At 33.0% G+C, this 21,523-nt stretch overlaps 2 protein-coding genes across 4 annotated transcripts; both read left to right on the top strand.

Moving 5' to 3' along the window:
• The first annotated feature begins 1,458 nt into the window (after window positions 1-1,458).
• Window positions 1,459-7,882, top strand: LOC113858071 (extra-large guanine nucleotide-binding protein 1-like). The gene is made up of 9 exons (XM_027490517.1): window positions 1,459-1,720; window positions 1,934-3,062; window positions 3,200-3,337; window positions 3,450-3,554; window positions 3,653-3,838; window positions 4,045-4,222; window positions 4,675-4,916; window positions 5,502-5,665; window positions 6,929-7,882. The coding sequence occupies exons 2-9, from the start codon at window positions 1,941-1,943 to the stop codon at window positions 7,521-7,523; spliced, it is 2,730 nt and encodes a 909-aa protein (XP_027346318.1). The 5' UTR covers window positions 1,459-1,720; window positions 1,934-1,940; the 3' UTR covers window positions 7,524-7,882.
• A 5,345-nt stretch (window positions 7,883-13,227) lies between these two features.
• Window positions 13,228-20,201, top strand: LOC113858419 (dipeptidyl aminopeptidase BI). 3 transcript variants are annotated; one of them, XM_027491083.1, is made up of 11 exons: window positions 13,228-13,788; window positions 14,565-14,625; window positions 14,692-14,787; window positions 14,931-15,072; window positions 15,148-15,348; window positions 15,508-15,639; window positions 15,750-15,878; window positions 16,490-16,902; window positions 17,086-17,302; window positions 17,415-17,605; window positions 19,715-20,201. In XM_027491083.1, the coding sequence occupies exons 1-11, from the start codon at window positions 13,230-13,232 to the stop codon at window positions 19,890-19,892; spliced, it is 2,319 nt and encodes a 772-aa protein (XP_027346884.1). In that variant the 5' UTR covers window positions 13,228-13,229; the 3' UTR covers window positions 19,893-20,201. The 3 variants fall into 3 exon arrangements, with proteins under 3 accessions (XP_027346884.1, XP_027346882.1, XP_027346883.1); XM_027491081.1 differs by having other exon boundaries at window positions 14,565-14,787; XM_027491082.1 differs by having other exon boundaries at window positions 14,565-14,787; window positions 15,148-15,351; window positions 15,511-15,639.
• The last annotated feature ends 1,322 nt before the right edge of the window (window positions 20,202-21,523 follow it).

The following is a 21,523-nucleotide window of genomic DNA, read 5'->3' as shown; positions in this document are numbered from 1 at the left end:
TCCTTATGAATATTGAGTATGATACACGTTATATGCAATAAATTGACTACGATTGTCTTCACAAATAGAGTAACGAGCTCCCCAACAACAACAATTTTCTATGGAACTATTTTCTCCTTAGCACGAGAAAAATTCCATGTAGCCACCACTATCTTAGCATAAAAATTTTCCTATTGAGGCACCACCCACCCAACAACAAGATATTCCATCACTTTTAGTACAAGCAAACGAGGAGTTTTATTAGTCATTGCATGAACTAGTGGTAGTCATTTCAATGTGATGAACAATTCTCACAACATGAACAAGCACGAATATATGTTGATAGAAGAAATATTTTCCGTGGTTCAAGAAGTAAGAAATCACAAGATATAAAGTTTTTTTTATTACAATAGAAACAACAATAGGATATCTTGTAGATTACTGTGCACCTATAATTTTATCATTAATGATGCTCAAACTTTTCAAAATAATCTCCAATATAACTCTGACTTAAATAAAGAAGTAAACATGGAAAAAGTGCTCAGTAGAAAGATGTGTATTGACCATAGCTTGTGACACTAAGATTACTTCTCAGTCGATATTTTCAACGAGTAATTAATAATTCGTGTCAATTATATTGTGAGAGATAATACATCATGATAGCATAATTAATAGTTTTGGTCATGGAGTGAAGTCTTGTAAAACATGAGGGTGCAACAGATTAAAAATCTAAAATATTAGGATGTGGTAGATAATGAAGGTAAAGAAAGAAGAAGAAATAAATTTCTTGAATTATGATTTTGATAGCTATAACTCCTCATTAATTAAGAAAAAAATAGATATATTTAAAGGTTTTAATTACATAAAATACTCTTCATAAATATAACTAATAACAATTTTAGTGTAAAAAAATGTTTGTATATATATTAATGTTTTAAAATTGTTCAGTAACGAGTTTTTCTTGTAATTAATTTTTTGACATTAAAAAACGTCATTGGAAATTGTATAAAAATACCTGTTCATGTAATTTTTCTCAAAAGCCACAGACTATATAAATATTTTTAATATCGTGGTATAGGAAAATAGTAAAAGTGGATGCAGTTTGAGAAAGGAAGGAACCATTGTTTTCAGCTTGATAACCACTGCACTGAATATTTAGTATGAGTGGGATAATGGGGTAGAGAGTCTGCGTTTCTGTTTTGCCACGCAAACCATTCGTTAAAAGCTTCACGCGGAGCCCGTGCATCGATTCAGCCACCCCGCTCTTCAGTCACATCCTTCCATCTTGTGTAAATGGTGGTGGTCCTTCCGCACTTCATATCCGTATCCCAGCCACCAGAAACCAAAACTTGGATACTGATTGCACTGTGCTGAAAGACAAAGTTGTCGCCAGCTCCGACCCCACATGCTCTTCGCAGCCCACACCCACAAAACCAAAAAAATATAAATAAATAAAAAAATAGAAAGAAAACTAGAAAAGATTCCACGCTTACGACCATCGTTTTTCTTTTCCCTGTCTTTTTCGTTTTTTCTTTCTTTCTTTGCTTTCCTCAGTACACAGTACACACACTGCTTCCGATTGTTGATTCTCCGTGATTTTCTCTCTCTCATCTTCCTATTTCACCTTCTGTTTTATTTTCACTAGTTTGAAATTTGAACGTCTCAGGGTCACTGATGCATGCTGCATTCTCGAGAAAAAATATCACCCTCCCTTACCTTTCTTCTTCAGAGTTAAAATTAGGTTTCCTTTTTCTTTCTTCTCTGTCTCTATTAGTCTGCAAGGCATCTTTATTCTTTCTAGAGAAAATTCAAAAAAAAAATTATTATATAAATGTCATTCGTTCCTTTCCTTTATTTTGAAAATTCAATTTCTGTTGTTTTGGTGCGAAGCTTGAGCTTAGCTTTCACCTTTTGATACTTTTATACTTCAATGTTGGCTCGCCGTGGAAACTAGAGCAACCATGTCACCGGCGAGGACAATGACGGTGGCCGCCGAAGATGACTACGAGGAGGTCGAGTACTCATTTGCCGTGGAGTACAACGGACCGCCACCGTGCTACGATCTTCCCCGTGCGGTGCCGATCAGCGTCGACGTGATTCCGGTGGCGGCGGCGGTCGCGCATGTTCCTTTCTCCGACGCTATGTCTTTGCCGGTTGTGCAACCGCTCTCGGCGCCGGAGCTTCCCGGTGCGAAATTCTCCAAGGATCTCGAAACGCCGATTCCCGAGGTCGCGGTTTCTCCCACTTCGGTGATTGCCTTTGACCGGAGCAACGACGGCGGCGGTTCCGGTAGAACAACGGTGTCTCGGACGTCGGTGATCGTGTTCGAAGACGAGGCTGCGGAAACAAACGAACCGTGTGAGTTGAGCAGAGAAAATTCGTGCGAGTTTTCAGAGCTTTTAGGGAGAAGAAGCTCGAGCGCGTTGTTGAGGAACTCGAACGGCGAGAAAGAGAGTTTGAGTTTGGATTTCAACGATTCGAGCCAACGAGATTGGGCTTCCACGTTGAGTTCAGATTATCCATCGTCTCGTGTTTCTCCATTGAAAAACAAGGAACCTGATCCTGAACCAGAACCTGATGTTAAACATATAGTGACTTTCGAGGTGGATTCGGATGAGGAAGAACGCGAAGTGAAAGAGAGGGTTAAGAGAGAGGGTATGAGGAAAGGGAAAAAAGGGTCGTGCTATCGTTGCTTAAAGGGGAATTGGTTCAATGAGAAGGAAGCATGTCTTGTTTGTGATGCCAAGTATTGTTTGAATTGTGTGTTGAGAGCAATGGGTTCCATGCCGGAAGGTCGCAAATGCGTTGGTTGCATTGGGTATCCAATTGATGAATCTAAGAGGGGGAGTTTGGGGAAATGCTCTCGTATGCTGAAGAGATTGCTTAATCATTTGGAGGTTCGACAAGTAATGAAGGCGGAGAGGTTTTGTGAAGTGAATCAGCTTCCACCTGAGTATGTTTGTGTGAATGGGAACCCTCTTTCTTTTGAGGAACTCTTGGCTTTGCAGAATTGTTCTAACCCTCCGAAGAATCTGAAGCCGGGGAACTATTGGTACGACAAGGTGTCTGGGTTTTGGGGGAAGGTATGTTCCTTTTTTTTTTTTTAATAATTTTCTCCGTGAATTTTTTAAAGGGTTTAACTTCAACCTTAATGTCTGTATTTTTTAAATAATAATTTTTGGTATTTCTATTATGCTGATTTTTGTTGTGAATTTCACAGGAAGGACAAAAGCCTTGTAGGATTATTAGTCCCCATTTGAATGTTGGAGGTCCCATCAAGCCGGACGCTAGCAATGGAAACACGCAGGTTTTCATTAATGGCCGGGAAATAACAAAAGTTGAACTTCGGATGTTGCAGGTTGAAATTTTAATATATTAAAACAAATGAAAGATTTTATGCTAGTTAATAAATAATTTTTGTTGTTAAAAATAATAAAAGTTGTTGAAAGGATCTTGTTTTGGTTGGGCAGTTGGCGGGAGTTCAGTGTGCTGGTAACCCACATTTTTGGGTCAATGAGGATGGTTCTTATCAAGAAGAAGGACAAAAAAATACAAAAGGGTGTATATGGGGAAAGGTATTATTTTCTTCCTGTTTTTGGTTTATTTGTATCTTATTTTATTTATTGGGCGACAATGTTCATTTGCATTATTACACTTTTATTTCGCTTGTTAGGCTGGAACGAAGCTTGTGTGTGCTTTGCTGTCCCTGCCCGTTCCTTCTAAATCTTCAAATTCGTGTGGGTTTCTGTCCTCCAATCTGGTTACTAGAACAGTTCCTGAGCACTTCGAACATGGAATAGTTCATAAGCTCCTCTTACTTGGTTATAGTGGGTCTGGAACAAGCACTATTTTTAAGCAGGTTATTTATCATTTCACAATTGAGTTTGACAATTTTTATGCTGCTACACACATCGCAAAAATAATTCCACCCCCCCGCCCAAACAAAATGGAAATATATAATTGGGCTGCTTTCAGTAGTTTGCTACTTCGGTCTGTTATTTGTCAACATGAATGTTGTTGCTAAAAACCAATTTTTATTTATTGAGTTGTAAATGCTTATCACAGACCAAGATTCTTTACAAAAGCACTCCCTTCTCAGAAGATGAACGGGAAAATATAAAGTTTACCATTCAGACCAATGTCTATGCGTATCTTGGCATACTCCTTGAGGGCCGTGAGCGTTTTGAAGAAGAAAGCCTGGGAAATTTAAAGAAAAGTCAATCTTCTGTGCTTGACACTACAGGTATGAGTTCTATTTTCTGCCTCCTTTCCACTGCTCCTCTGAAATGTGTTCATTTCTAATGACTTTCGCATCAGTAGCCAAGCTTTCTTCCTTTTAAAGCATCACAATGTTAGGCATCAACTGTGCACCAGCTAGTTGTTGGTCCAAAAGGTATTCCATGAGCTTATACATGCGCTTGTGCATCATTATGTTTCATACTTCATATGTTTTAGTTTTAAAGTCTCTTCCCCTAACTCATTCATACATCATTTATGTTCACAAGGACGAAAGTGTTTGTTCTTGTAGACTTAAAATACTTTGATACATATTCGACCAAAGGATCACAAATGTTGATAAGCAACTAAATGATAGGGACTGAAATAATAAATGACTACAAATTCCTGTATACTAATAGATTTGACATTTATCTTACCCATTTGAATTAAAGATTTGCTGGTATCATTATGATTCAGGAACCAGTCCAAAACTTGGTGACAAGACAATTTATTCCATTGGCACAAGACTGAAAGCATTCTCTGATTGGCTACTGAAAACTATGGTTTTGGGCAAGCTTGATGCCATCTTTCCAGCCGCTACTCGTGAATATGCTCCATTGATTGAGGAGTTATGGAATGATGCAGCCATTAAAGCCACCTATGAAAGAAGAAACGAAATAGAATTGTTACCCAGTGTTGCCAGTTATTTCTTAGAGCGGGTATGGGATCAGTCTTTTGTTTTGATTTATTTTTATCAACAGTTTAATCCGTGCATGCAGGTTTGTATTGCATAAGATCTTTGGACTGAACATTCGTTAACATGCTTGCATATAATAAAAGAAAATATTAAGAGCAGGTTTATCTTCCCCAGTGCTGGGAGAAATGAGGATATATGATTAGTTTTTTTTATTATTATTATTGAAGATAATGGGATCCTCCATTAAGTAGTATAAATAAATCTTTATTTAAATTCATGATATATGAAATACACGAATTAGAAGTTTGATATATTTAATGTAAATGAGTTTTTTTTACTCTCTTAGCTTGTTTGTTTGGCCAGACTTCAATTTGATTTTTAGGCTTCTGGTTAATGTTAACTATTCTATCTGTTAACTAACCAAACTCAGCCTGCTTTACATCCATCTGTTGAGCATTATAATGCTTCATTGGCAATTTTTTTTTTTTTGGTGCAAAATTTGCACTATGGAAACATGTTCTTCATGCTTCTCTTCTATTTGTTTCCTCTTGAAAACAGATTGTTGGGTTAGTGGTTTGAGAATCTAACAATTCAATCCTGTGATTAGGCTGTTGAGATATTGAGGACTGATTATGAACCCTCGGATTTAGATATCCTCTATGCTGAAGGAGTTACATCATCCAATGGGATGGCTAGTGTAGAGTTTTCATTTCCTCAATCAGCACCTGAAGAAACTGTTGACACTGCCGACATACATGATTCTTTGGTTAGGTAGGTGAAAATATTTGCACCTATTGTTCCATGTGAGAAATATTCTGGGTAACCCTGATTGATTAAATTAATGTATAATTATTGTTGCACTTGGGAAAATAATTACTTTGTGGATAATGGCATGGTTGTAAGGCAAGTACACCACAACCTGGAAGAAAACCAACACAAGGACTAAACAGAGAATAAGTACGGTACCTTCTTTAGGGATTGTAATAAGGTGCCTCCGTAGTTGGTTAAAGTTTATTTCCTCCAGATGTTATATATACAAAGATAGAGAGGATAAGACATCCTCACCAAAAAACAAAAACAAAAGAAACATCTAGAAACTCAGACATGGAGTAATAATGTAATGAAGCATGCCAATCTCTTTGCATGTCTAATCTAACACAAACAACTCTAAACAGTTAATGAGCAGAACACCACGTACAAGCCAAGAAAGTAACTCTATCCCAAATGTTGTCCAGGGATGGCAAAGTGACCTTGAAATTTCTAGCATCCTTTCCAGCCAAACACATCAAAACAGCAAAAACACTGCAATAGAATTTTAGCTTCTCACAAAAGCCGAAAACCTATATATTTAATTTGGAGAAACTGATCCAAGTTCTTAGAGCACACCCAATTCTTATTAAAAATTATTTTCTCTGTTCTGGCCGTATAGATGTTTAGCAAACATAGGGTTCGGGTTCCTTCAACTGGCACGGATGTGATTTAGCAGTCATATCCACTGTAAATACATAACTTTTGCGTTCTTTGCAGATAATTCTTTCTAATTAAGACAATCTGATGGATAAGATATATGGTGTAAAATTAGGAGTGAAAGAGATGGATGGACATTGCTAAGACTATTGCACATTTGAGTCTCTGCATTCCCTTGACCAGCTTTGGCTTTTACATCATGTGAAGTTTTAGATTCATTTTTATGGTCATCAGGGGTGGTACCAAAATGCAATTTTAATCAGGTTTACTGTGTAAAAGATTACATCTGTTTCGTGTAACATAAATGTATTATCAAATTCCCACGTTTGTTTAAAAAATGCTTGCAATGCTTATTTCCAAATGCAAATCTCGACAACGTAGAAACGTGTGATGCTGTTGCCGATTTTCGTATATATGATTGGGATATTGAGTCAAACCAGAAAATGTACAAACTTAGAAACCGACCAGTGTTTAAATACAATCTTTTTTGGGGGGTGGCGGATCGATTACCTGAGCTGCTATAAAATGTTGCTGATTTATACCCTGCTCTGTTCTCCTTGGTTACAGGTATCAACTAATTACAGTACATGCAAGAGGGCTAGGAGAAAATTGCAAGTGGCTAGAAATGTTTGAGGATGTTGGATTGGTTATTTTGTGTGTTGCCTTGAGCGACTATGATCAGTTTTCAGTTGACGGAAATGGTTGTCTCACAAACAAGATGATATTGAGCAGGAAGTTTTTTGAAGCCATTGTTACTCATCCTACTTTTGAGCATATGGACTTCCTTTTGATATTAAACAAATTAGATGAGTTTGAGAAGAAAATAGAACAAGTTCCACTAACTCAGTGTGACTGGTTCTCTGATTTTCATCCAGTAATTAGCCAACATCGCTGCAGCAGCAGCAACATTAACAGCATTAATAATAACGCCTCTCTTGGTCAGCTGGCTTCCCATTACATAGCAGTTAAGTTTAAGAGGCTTTATTCATCTCTTACAGGGCGAAACTTGCATGTGTCCCTGGTGAAGGGGCTAGAGCCTGATAGTGTTGATGCAGCACTTAAATATGCAAGGGAGATTTTGAAGTGGAGCGAAGAGAGACCAAACTTTAGCTTGAGTGATAATTCGATGTATAGCATTGAGGCGAGTTCATTCTCTCCTTGATTATTGCTGGTTCAGACAAGGGTGCTAGTTAAGTCATATCATCTATGACTTGGATTCAGTTCATGTACATACATTGCTGACTAGGAGCTAGGGCACGAAACGGGCTATCGAGTTGTAATTTGCACTACAGCTGTAGGCTAGTAGGCTAGTAGGCTTCCGCTGCTAGGGTATGTTGTGTGTTCGCACGTGCCGCATAGATCAAGATGTAATGGTCAAATTCATTTTTTCATATGGTAAAGTAATATGTTGAAGCTTGTATTTCTCGTAGGATCCTGAAATTCTTTGTCTATCTTTTTTTTTTTTACCTCTCTTACATTCTTATTTTTTTTAGTCACATCCCTCTTTATATCCTTTTTGTTTTCACTCTAATTTCTCTCATTTTTTAAAAGGTGTATAAGCTTCATTCTAGTGTGAAAACATCATTTTTAATTTCTTGTCTTTCAGGCCTTCAACTTCTAGTAGGTTGCGAACCGGCTTTTAACGATACCTAATAATGAATTAAGTGTTCTAAAGTGGCTCAAATCCAATTATCTGTAAACTGAAATATTTACGGCTTTTTAAAAAAACTGTTTTCTTAGCTTTTGCAAAGCTTATATTTAAATTTGAACATGACACTATGTCGAAAGAACATGAAAAATTGGTTGCCAATCAGCATTGCTGAAACAATAGATCAAAAAACATTTTATTATTTCTACTATAAATAAAATTAAATATATTTCTATTATATGTATTTGGGAGAAGAAAACCTTTTCTAAGTTATGAAATATTGTCAATTGAGTTTGTAATAGATGAATGAATTATACTTTGTTGAAGTTCATCTTGAAGATTGGTTTAAGAATATATATTTTAACTGAAATTCTAGTAATTTAAGTTTCAACTAAGAAGAAAAATCTCGAAACTTAAGTTGTATCAAAAGGATTATACTTTTACATATTTTCATGAAAATGGATAGAAAAGAAAGCTTCATTTTAAGACAAAATGAGGATAACATATTTAAGAGGTTTTAAGACTTTTATGAATCTAAAATTAGAATAACTCAAATTAGTTGAAAGACGATACTTTGAGATATTTATTGATTAGAATTGTTAAAATGACTAAAGTGATTTTTTTACAAATTCAAGCAACAAAAAGATATACAAAAGGTAAATAAATGTGTCGAAAAGTAGTAAGTTTTAGAACAGTTGGCAAAAGTTACTAACAGTTATCACCGGTTGAAAAGCAGTTAGCAAAGGTTACTAACAGTTATCACGGTTGAAAAACAAGATGTGTGGAGCATATCTATGCAACAAAGTAGGAGCAGTTATAAAAAAATATGTGAAAAGCAGTTGCGAAAGACACTCCATAAGAAGAAAAGCATTAAGTCTAATTTATGTATAAATAAGACTAAATCTTATATTTTAGGGGACGACTTTTGCAATAGACACTAGCACTCAAATTCAGTCCATACCAAAGTTTTACATTAAGTTAGGCCCAGTTACCAGAAGATTCAACAGTTCTCAATGTTCGTCATGAAAGTTATATGTTTACAATTCCACAATTTGCTTTAATTCAAGTTTGTTTATGTAATTCCTTACATTTATTTTAATATTATTTCATTGTATTTCTAATCTCTTTTCATTTTTGTTTTACGATATTGACTTAATTGTTACAATAAAAAACACATTAAAAAAAATCAAAGAAGATATAAAATTCAATCTTTAAATTGTTTATGAATTTATTTATTTGCATATTACAAATTTCACCATTATATGCACAATACTACTTATTGACATGATAAAGATCCTTTCAAACATGTAAATTATTTTTTATAATTAATTTTAAAAAATATTCCTTTTTGTCAAACAGCCAATATTAACCATATTAAAATTTTTTTTTAGTTGACATGTTCGTACTAATTATCATCTTATCTTCTACAGTTTTTTTTTTGGTCTTTAAGAACTTATGCAAAAAATAATGAAAACATTGTAGTTTAAAGTGTATTTGATTGTTTAGTTTTATTTCAATTAATATGTTTTCTTTTTAGAAGAACAGCATGTTTCAATAATAAAGTTTAAAAAATGGGATATTCGACTAAAATCGGGTTAGTTTACAATGGGCAGTTTTGTCAGATTGAGTAAAAATTTACCTTATCTCTAGACGTTAAATGAAAGTCTAAGGGATATTTGTTTTTCCTTTTAAAATTAGATTAGTCCACAAATTTTTATTATATTATATTTTTAAAAATAGAAAACTATTTTTAAAAGAAAAATAAACATTCTTTTAATTTGACTTGAATTTACAATTTGCACTTAAATAAATCCACCACACCAAAATTCATAAAAATGTTTTGAAATTTAAAATTAAATCAGATTTGAAATTTAAAGCTCAAGTACTTAGCAGGTTTAAATGAATTGAATTAAAATGTACATACCCAGCTAAAGTAACTCGGTGGCAGACAAACGTGGAATAACTTCAGACAAAATTAACCTTTCAGCTTTAGATTATAATTCTTAGTTTCGTTTCTTTCTGTCCAAAAGAAAAAGTATGTGCTACCATAGGGTTTTAGAAAAAAATTTAAGAAAAGAGATTTATAAACTTAAAGAAGTATTAAAAGAAAAAATGAACAAGATAAACGGACAAAAAAATGAATAAAGAGCATTATTTTTTTGAAAAAAAAATTTATTTATAATTAAAATTGTTAATATAGATAAACTTCACATTTGTTATGTAAATACAAAATAAAAATAATTTTAGTTAGGTAAGAGCGATATTTTTTATGTTTTAATTAAAATATATTATTCTACGAGACAAGTAAACATTCCTTCTTTTTAAGTGGCTAATACATTTATTTTGCTTTATATTGTTGGAGATGATACTTTGATCTTTGTAGAAAGTAACACACTCTTATTAGCTTTGAAAGTCTTGAGGTTTGTGTCTTTGACATACACCATTGATCATGTCTTACTTTTTTTAGATTTACATTGTTGTCCACATAGCCTTTTTGTTACTAAGGAGTTCATGCACTTTGTATTTTTTATTACTTTTTGTTTACGCTCTATGCTTTTGTCTTGAAATGAGGCTCTAATAATTATTTTGTGATTGAGTTGGATCTTAATTTTGATCAAAAAAACTATTTAGATTGTCATTTCAAACAAATAATATCTTCAATAATATACAAATTCACTTTTCTAGACCTTCATAGTAAGGTAGAAATCTTTTTAGTAATTTTTAATTATTAAAAAGATTTATAAATATAAAAAGTATGAAAATTTAAAATTTATATTATTAAAAAAAATTCTGCCTTGCATAAATTTGCTCGTAAATACTCACATTAGTTGTCATATGAAACTAACAAAATAAGTTATTTGAGGCAATTCATTACAAGTACTGTGTTTAGGTAAATTTAAAGAAAAAGTAAACTTATAAAAATGATAATTGAAATGAGTAAAGCTTAATTTTTTTATAAACTTAATTTACATTAAGCTCTATCATATGAATAAACTTATTTAATTTTACTTTTATCATACTTCTTTCAATCAATCTATAATTAATATACCTTGTTATAAACTCAAGTGCATTAAAGTTATGTTGATAATTTTATGATTCTACTCTTGAGCTAAGTTATGTTCGATTATCTTTTAGCATAATCAACAAGATATAACAGTAAATTTAATAGTATTATGTTTAACTTAAACTTGTAGTTTTTTAATTTAATTTCTCTTTTAGTTTCACTTTTGCTTTGTGCCTACTTGTGAATTGCAAAAGTACACCACTCTTATTCTTTTTTTAATCTTTTAAATGTTCTAAATTTAAATAATAATAAAAATAAATAAAAGTATAGAATAAATGTAAGGTAATCATACAATTATTGTATTTTTTAAGTAAAAAAAATACAAATAAGATAAAATAAAATAAATCATATTTTTATGTAAAAATGGCGACGAAGCTAATGAGTAAAACCAAAACAAAGGATAAAAATGTTAGATATTAACTTACTATAACGCATAAAAAATATTAATTTTAAATTTGATCAAAAGTGTATAAATATACAACACATGTCATTGTTTATTGAATGATATTATACTTGTTAAATATTTAACAAATCTCAATTTTAAAAATAACTATGATTCAAGCTAACATAAGTTAGCAAGTAAATAATGCATGAGTGAGTCAGTCTTTTAAAACTGTTTTATGTACTTTTTACAAAAATATACTATTCAAATTTGTTATATGTAACTTAATAATATCAATTTTCAAGTATTCATGATTTAATCTTCTTTAAAAATTTGTAAAATTGCTCTTTAAACCTTTAAAATTTGTTATTTTATATCTTTATATAACTATATTGGTAGCCATTTTTATCTTTTCCAAACAAATCTTATATATATCTCATATTTAAATGGTGATTTTAAGAAAGTTTGTATTCATATGCATTTATACAATTTCAATTTATATTTAAAAATAACATTTGAATTAATAGAACATTGAATGTCATTTTAGTTTTTCAGGGACTTGCAAACTTTATTTATAAAGTTAATGATTTTCATAATTAAAACTTTTACAATCATTCTCAAAATCTCAATTCATTATAAAATTAATTTTGTTATTAATAAATTGTTCAATGTTATTTTAGATATTCTCCATGCTCTCCTTACACACTGGTCATATTACTTTGCTTAATTTTTGTAATTTTTACTTAAGTTATATATTACTCGCTTAAGTAAAAGTTACAAGGAAAAAAATGGCCCAGTAGATGAATTTCACTTAAGCAATTATTAATTAACTTAAGTCACGCAAGATATTTTAATATTTGCTTAAGCCAATAAAGTCTAACTTAAATGAAAATTAATAATCATATTTTTACTTAGCCTAAATTATTATAGCTTAAACGAAATTGGCTTGACTTAAACTAATAATAATGACTTAAGTATATATTAACGAAATTTATATATTTATTATTGTATAAAATTAATTTAAACGAATGTGATATAACTTAAAGTAAAATCATAAAAAATGATTTTTATGTGATTTTTAGGATGTTTACAAATTTAATTGATTCCATCGCATGACAATGCAATGAGATTGTTAAATTGAAAAATATATTTACACGCTATTTGGGAAGGAAGAATTAATGTAGAACAAGAAGAATTATAAAAAAAATTTATAATACTTTAAAAAAAAAAATTACAAAATCATCTTTTGTCTTAAATATCTCTCTCATACTTTTATTACTTAAATTCTATTATAATCTATCTAAAAAATTGTTAAAAACATAAAAAAATATATCTGAACTAACTTAAAAAATAAAGAAGGAAAGAAGTAAGTTTAAGAGAATAAAGTTAATTTCTATGTGAAATTTTTTTTATTTTCTTAATTGTTACAATTGCATTTTATATATATTTTCTTTTAAAAAATATTTTTAATAAATTTATTTTAAATATTTAACATTTAAAATTCTTAACTTACAAAAGTTATTAAAATTAAATTAAAAATATTTTAACTTTTTAAGATATGTTATAACATATAATCTTATTAACGAGTTATATGATATAAATTATTTTTCTCAATATTACTTCGACGTCTTCTTTTAACATGCCTATTTTGGTTAATAATTTTAAAATAACGTTATTATAATTAATTTTTAAAATTAGATTTATTGCGGTAAGAGAGCCAAAAGCCCATAAGAAAAAGTGCTTGGCAACCGACATAGGGGTTTATGTTATGGTTATGGGGGGAGCTAAAACCCTTTCCCTCCTTACCGAAACCCCAACGATGCGCCATTGGTTTCGTTTCGCTGGCCTCGCCCGGCGCCTCGACCGCCACTACAAGGCGGCGAGGGCGCCATCTCCGGCAAACCCTCCAAAGGCTCCAAAGAAACCACAGAAATTCAGCTTCCACGGAATAACATGGGAGGATCCATACAGTTGGATGTCTCAGATTAACGACAAGGTAGCGATGCGTCACATGGACGTGTACATGGAGCAAGAGGAGAAGTACACTGAGGCCATCATGTCCGATTCGGAGCGCCTCCTCAACAAGCTTCACTTGGAAATGGCCTCTCGCACGCCCTTCGACCTTTCCACCCCTCCCCTTCGCTGGGGCCCTTGGCTCTATTACCGTCGCGTCGAAGAGGGGAAACCTTACCCTGTGCTTTGCCGAAGATTGTCGAGCTTGAACGACGATTTCGTTTCTCATAAGTATCCTCCTGCTGGATTCGATTTTACCACGGGCAAGACCATTGAGCAGAAGCTCGTGGACTATAATCTAGAAGCTGAGAGGTTTGGAGGTATGTTATGGAATCTCATTGTATGCTTGAATTGATGGAATTGAATGATTTTAGTTGATGCTGTTTGGATTGTTTAAAGAGGAATGCTACTACACTTCATGTGATTCGTTAGCTTTTTAAAACGTTGGTTAAAAGTGATCAATTTATGAGATAACTGCTTTGACTTTTTAGAAACTGACCAACTACAAGGAGTGTGTTCAAAAGAGCATGTTGTTTAGAATTTCCGTTGTTTAAAATGGTGGAATGGAATGAGTTTCATTGCATTTCTCCAATACTTTTCTTTTTCCTTTCTTTTCGATTTGTGAGTATGATATGGAATCGGTATTTTGTTTTTATAGTTGTAGAGTTCTCTAAATGAACCTGCTTATAGTGCACCAAATTCACTGTACCAGGTACTGTGTATCGGGTTATCTTTAAAGGAAATCTTTCAATAATAATGTAAAAAGTGATGAACTGCATACCTACACAAACTGCTTACCTGTTCCGTATATGTGGTTTCTCTGTTTTTTCCTTCCTGTTAAACTAAGCAACGCAATCGTAGCTTTATTTCTTTCTACTCCATTCCATTCTATTCCTTTTCATTCCATTCCGGTCATTATAAGATGTCTAGAGTTTTAAATGTTTTGGTTACATGTGTTCTTAATATTATCATTGATTGGTTGGTTGTAGTAAATGAGTAAAATGATATCGAAGAGGTTGAAGTTAGATGCTAGTAAAATGGAGAAACAGGGAGGTGTTTGGGTATTCTAATGATTTTTTTATCTAACTTTTTATAGGCTATGCTTATGAGGAGCTGTCTGAGGTTTCACCGAATCATCAGTTTCTTGCATACACAATGTATGATAAAGACAATGACTACTTTAAGTTATCTGTTAGAAATTTGAATTCAGGTTCGTTGTGTAGTAAGCCACAGGCAGATCGAGTTTCAAACTTGGCATGGTTGAAAGATGGGCAGGCTCTGCTTTATGTTGTTACAGATCAGAAAATGCGGCCTTACCGGTAGGTAAATTGTTATTGATTTATTGGTGCCTTGGTGCTTCTATATAATTGAAAGAAGCCTTTAAATTGCTTTTTGCTTATGATTATTAGCACTGAAGTACATATAACGTTCCTCAATCTCATTCTTCCACTTATTGCTGCAGTATCTACTACAGTCTGATTGGATCAACTGATCAAGATGTTTTACTTTTGGAGGAATCAGATGAAAATGTTCACGTTAATATTAGGCACACAAAAGACTTTCACTTTGTGACTGTAAATACATTTTCTACCACATCGTCAAAGGTAAAAGATCTATAGTTTAAAACTCAGTCAAATTAAGATTCTTCATATTGTATAAGTGTCATAACCATCTCTTAGGTCTTTCTAATAAATGCAGCTGATCCATTGTCTGGCTTGAAACTAGTTTGGGAGTGTGATGCTCTGTCTCACTGCATAATTGAACATCACCAAGGTTACCTTTATTTATTTACAGATGCTCCCAAAGCAGGGAAATCAGTTGATTATCATTATCTTCTTTGTAGTCCAGTGGATACTCCTTCAAGTCCAAGAAAATGGGAGGTAGTTTGGAGCATCGCTATTCCCCTCCTATAATTGGCTTGTTTCATTTTAGTCCTCTTGTATATCTCACAAAAAGATGCGTTTATCTGAGACTCTGAGATATGTTGTTTTTTATATATCTCTTTGATTTTATTCCTCTTATATATTGCCCGACTGCAGGAGGTATTTGTCAATGATCCAGATTTAATTGTTGAGGATATTGATTTTAGTGATAAATACTTGGCACTGATTGTGAGGGAAGGTAAAAAATTTCAACTTTGTTCAGTTGGACTACCATTGCCCTTTGGGAAGGTAATGAAAGAGAATTTGTGATATCATTCTATCACTAATAAACTCTTGATGTAATTATAGTTTATCATCTTATGGAATTATTGCTGTAGACCATCTTATTTTTGTGATAGGGGGCAGTTAAACTGAGGAAGCTGTACCTACAGTTCTTGTCACTTCCGCAACATGTTTGCCAAATTTCGCCTGGACCAAACTATGACTTCTTCTCCTCGGTCATGCGCTTTATAATATCATCACCTGTGGTATGTGAACGATTGATTCCCCTTTGTTTTTTGTTAATTTCTGAAGATGGCTTCTCTTCATGTTTCTGTCAACATTTGTTTACCTTCATATTGTATCATCTATGAATGACCATTCACTGGCCTGGTTAAATGTGGATCCAAGGAAATTTAGAGAAGATGGAAAGGAAACAGTGTTTTGCAAAAAAAAAATTGTTTTCGATGATTTGTTTGATATAACTAAAGCTGCAAGATGGAATTCAAATAGAATTTTAGTGAATATTTTGCTATAACGAATCATGATGATCTTTATCTTTAGTTCCAGACCAATTTGAGTTTCCATTAAATACTTTATAATGTATTTTGCCAGTATGCCTGGTATAATTGATTTTGGCTTTCCAAATTCTCTTTTTGTTACTTTCCTCCTTGTTAGGTTTTTCTTGCTTAATATTCCAATTTGTTGTATGTTCACTATTGACACACACCTGGGGTCTTGGGAGGTCATTTTTGTTCAGTCTTATAGCAATGGTAGGTTAGGAGTGTAGTGCAATGCAGTACGAAGCACATTTGCATCTCAACCTGGATGAATGAACTGGTCATCAAATTCTGATATGTTCACCATGAGATTCTTGCAGATGCCTGATGCTGTCGTTGATTATGACCTGGCCACAGGTAGGTGGAGCATCATCCAACAGCAAAATATACTTCATGACAGAACAAGAATACTATATGGTAAAAATTCTGCAAGTATTAGCGTGGACTCCTCAAATTCCAAACACTCTAGTACTGTGAATGCCAACTTGGAAGATGATCACTTATGGAATGACCTGTCTGAGTTTTATGCCTGTGAACAATATGAGGTTCCTTCAGTTGATGGAGTTTTGATTCCTTTGACTATTGTTTTTGCACGTAACCATAAGCCAGAGGATAAAAACCCTGGAATATTGCATGGACATGGAGCTTATGGTGAATTACTTGACAAAAGGTGGCACAGTGAAATGAAAAGCCTCCTAGATCGAGGTTGGGTTGTTGCCTACGCTGATGTAAGGTAGGCTTGTCATTATTAAGCAGCCATGTACCCAACCTAATGCATAGTCATATGGATATTCTTCTGTTGCATTTATAAATATGATTTATTATATATTTCTAAGTTATTGAAAATTGTCCAAACAAATTTATTTTCTCTGTAGTCTTATCTCTTACATATGATAGTTTGGGGGGCTTGTTTCAGAGGTGGAGGTGGTTTTGGAAAGAAATGGCATCACGATGGGAGATGTACCAAGAAAAATAATTCTATCAATGATTATATCTCTTGTGCCAAGTTCCTCATTGAAAAAGATATTGTGCATGAAAACAAATTGGCTGGTTGGGGATATAGTGCCGGAGGACTTTTGGTTGCTTCTGCCATTAATCGTTCTCCAGATTTATTTCGTGCTGCAGTCTTGAAGGTGTTGAAGTCTTTAAGAATGCTTGCTTGCTTTTGGGTTTTATTTTGCTTAGGCTTCATTAAATGTGTTTTCTTAAATATACAATTACTATTTTGTATGATTTCTGCTGTAGGTTCCATTTTTAGATGCCACCAATACTCTTTTGTATCCCATCTTGCCACTTTTAGCTGTTGATTATGAAGAGTTTGGCTACCCTGGGGACCTTGATGATTTTATTGCAATTCGAGAATATTCTCCATATGACAATATACAAAAGGATGTTCTTTATCCAGCTGTATTAGTAACCTCATCTTTCAATACACGGTAAGTCACTGATGTCCTTGTTTATCTTCCTGCCATGGTATCCATGGTTTCTTTGTGGTTAATTTGTGTAGTAGTAGTAAGAATGAAGGCACTTATGATAAAAGTGGCAACCAAAATATGGACGCTTCAAAATGGCTGCTGAACAGGTTTTGGAACTTGGATGCATGTGTGTTAGATACTTCCCTCAGACAATATTATATTTCTATTCTTTGAATTTCTATGCCAATCTGAGTGCGATATGTTCAGAACTGGACAAGTTTCAGTCTTTTATTTTGTCTACATTACAATGATTAATGATGACTCTTGAAACATTGATATCTGTTGTATTTGTTTTCAGATTTGTGCTAAGACTGATTCTGTAGTGTTGCATACGTTTTAAACACCAAGTGCTTATGTTAGGAGTTACATTCATATAAAAAATATATCTTTAGAATTTGTTTCTATGTTTGCATTAAATTGTATTTTAAATCATAACTGTATTATGTCCTAATATTTTAGAATTTTCTGATTGCTGTATCTTAATTCTAATTCTTAATATCCATGCTTCCCACCTAGGTGGCATTGGCAACAAAGTTACTTAATTATTTTCCTTATTTCATAGCTTCCTTCTGCCTAGAATTTAATCATGCTTGTTTAAAAATGAATTAATTTAGGAATCAGTGCTCATTTTTAAGATTTCTGTGTGGGTTTGTATTATCAAATGCAAAGTTTCCTTTCTTTTTCTGAATACCTGATTTATTGCCTGTGGATTTGTTGTCATTTATTCATATGGAAAATGCTGTATGAATCAAGAACATTGTGCTTTCTGGTTGCTAGTATGTGGATATGTATTGTCCTATGAAGCATGGCACCTCTCTTGTTTGAAGTGTTGCAGTGTGGGACATGGTTCGGACACTCCTAATTAGGTGTTCAATTAAAATTTGTTTTTGAGCTCAGACACTTGAGCTTACACTTCAATATAGGTGACTTTATTTTGTTTTGAGATCTTTTTGTAAAGAGACTAAATACTTACACTGTAAAATAATATCACTTAATAGTTTTTTGAACATACATATATATGTGTGTGTGTGTATGTATATATGTATGTATGTGTGTGTATGCAGCATCCTATATTTTAGAAGTTAGTCATGTTGGAGTGTTCGAATCATGTCTGTCAGAGTCTGTGCGTTTCATAGGTATTGTCAGCTATAAACAAAATGGGCTGGTCCAAATATACCTGTCAAAATGTAGGACTTGGAACATTAAATTGAAGGCTGAAATAAATTTGCTTTTTTAGCCTGGCTGAGAAAGGTCACATGAAAGTGGATCTGATGCCCCACGAAAGCTTGTTACTTGCTATACTATTATTATTGTACTTTTCTTTTTCAGAATTTAGTCCTTTATAATTTTTTTTAAGTTATTTGTGTTTGATTTACTTATATTATTATTATTTTATTTTATTATATTATAAATTATAATTATGTGGCTGGCTTGGGCTTGGGCTACCATTTAAGAAACCTGAATAACTCTGGGCTTTTTTAGCTCAGCCCTCCCTCTACCTGCATCAGGTTGCCTTGGGTAGACCAAATCGATAGGTCTAGATTTTATCAATGGCATATGGTGTAAATACTGAACATGTCTGGCTTTCTATGGAGGTAAATTTTAGTGGCTGTGGAATGTGCCCAAGTTGTCTGTGACTTGCTTTCCGCCCAAATATGAGAAGAAAATATTTTTTTTAAAGTTATTTTAAGTCTTTGAAAAACAATATCTTGAGATTGAATTCGAGCCTGAGGTGTGATTAAATGCCTCTATCAACCTTTAATTTTACACTGCAGACTTTTAAGCCTCTTTACATGCTAACAAAGACGTGCATCATTAACTAACGGCATTTTGCCATGTGGGAGGGAGAGGGATGGGAAAAGAATTAAAGGAAGAGGACATAGAGTTAAATACATGGGGATAACGTGAAAATAACATGTTCCTAACCTCTGTTATCGACCATCCAAATGTACCCTAAGTTGTCTATTGCCTTCCAAAGACTTATCTGTACATTAGTTGTTTTTACGTGAATAGCAAAAGAATCAAACAGGTTATACTGTACTAATGGACCTTTTCATTTTCATGTCTCAGATTTGGTGTATGGGAAGCAGCAAAATGGGTCGCACGAGTACGTGATCTTTCAATTTATGATCCAAAGCGGCCAATATTGCTGAATCTGACCTCAGATATAGTGGAGGAAAACCGTTATTTGCAGTCCAAGGAATCAGCATTAGAGGCTGCATTTCTCATTAAGACGATGGAATCTTAGATATCCAAGTAATCGTTTGCTTAATCTCTGAAATACAGTTTGCGTGTGTGAGATGCATGCCTCCATATGGCAATCTAATATAAAAATGAAATTGTACTTTGGTTGAACCAATATCCAGTCAGGAGCTCTACATGGGAAACACTTAGCATTCAATATTCTTTTCCAGCTGGTGCTAGGCTTATAGCCTTCGATCATACTTGGGGCATGTATGATCCTTGGATGATCTTATTACCAAACTGAAACTGTGGTAAAACAATCAACACAATTGACACGATGGCGTTTACTTGCTTTATCATGCACCTATAGGACCATAGTTGCTTTCTGTTTCTTGTAAGGAATTTGAAGTTCATTATAAGAATAACAACAAATTCTCTTAACACATTATTATTTAATAAAGAGTATAATACAATTATGGTCTTAATAGTAATGACACATCTTATGAAGGATTTTTCATATTAGGTATCGTACAGCACCACGATAATATTGTCCCCACGTTTGACGAATTATCCATCAATTAAGTTTCGACAGTTTTCTTATAATCCACTTTAGTAGTGACATTCCGGTACACTCGAAATGTCCCAGAAATCATCCTATCGCTATCCCACACATAGGAGATACGTATTTATCGTCAAGTGAAAAGTTGTAATTTCGATAACGCAACCATTCATCACTGGTAGTGGTGGCACACTCCTGATACAGGAAATAATCAATTAAGAAAATCTTCAAAAGCTTTATTCATAAAAAAAAAGCTTAAAATTTTTTGAGAAGTTACGATTCATTTAAAATATGATTCAAATATGCACAAACTTCTATCTCTATTATTTCTTTCCTTTTAAAAAATTATTTTTCCTTAATCCACTTTTATCACTTAAATCACAACATAATTTCATTCTTCATTATATTTCACAAGTTGCCGTCTCAATACATCAATGATTAAAAAAAAAAAAAACTAACCAAGTGACCAATCTAAATAACTCAAAAGTAGGAGCAATAACTTAGTGAAGAGCTAGTTGAAGTTATCCAAAATCGATGACAGAAAATTGATTTAAACAGAACTTTTTAATGTCATTTTTTAAATTTATTAAAAAAAATTGGCATATAAATGTCTATGTAAAGCTTGTACGTAGAATGTTATTAGCTTTTTGTCATTAATTTTTTCTCTTATAAATATTAACTTTTACGACATTTGTTAGTAGATAAAGCTTTAATTAAAAATTATAGTAAGAATGTATTGGTAAAACTTCTTATATTTTTTTATGATTTTATAATAATTTATTATTTAATTATTAAATTATATATATGTATATGTGCCCGTGCATGCGTTTGATTCGACCATATTTAATAAATTCTTTCACGTATTTTATGAATGATCCCATCTTCAAAAGCCAAATCCAACAATTTGTTTCTTTCCGACGCCAAAGTGGAGTTCAGTGATTTGTCAACTGCCGGATGGTAAACCTGCATCATAAAATCCACTGTAATAGTACCTTTGGTGAAACAAAACTTAGTGGGTGAGTCCCAACTATGATTATTAGCCCTTTTAAAAAGACATATAATTTAGAACAAAAGTCGAGCGAAAAAAAAAAATTGAAAAAGAAGATATTCTTCATTCAACATATATATATATATAT

Source organism: Abrus precatorius, unplaced genomic scaffold (assembly GCF_003935025.1).
Source record: "Abrus precatorius isolate BTA unplaced genomic scaffold, Abrus_2018 Scaffold2, whole genome shotgun sequence".
NCBI classification, from domain to species: Eukaryota; Viridiplantae; Streptophyta; class Magnoliopsida; order Fabales; family Fabaceae; genus Abrus; species Abrus precatorius.
This window is presented reverse-complemented; position numbering and strand designations above follow the sequence as displayed.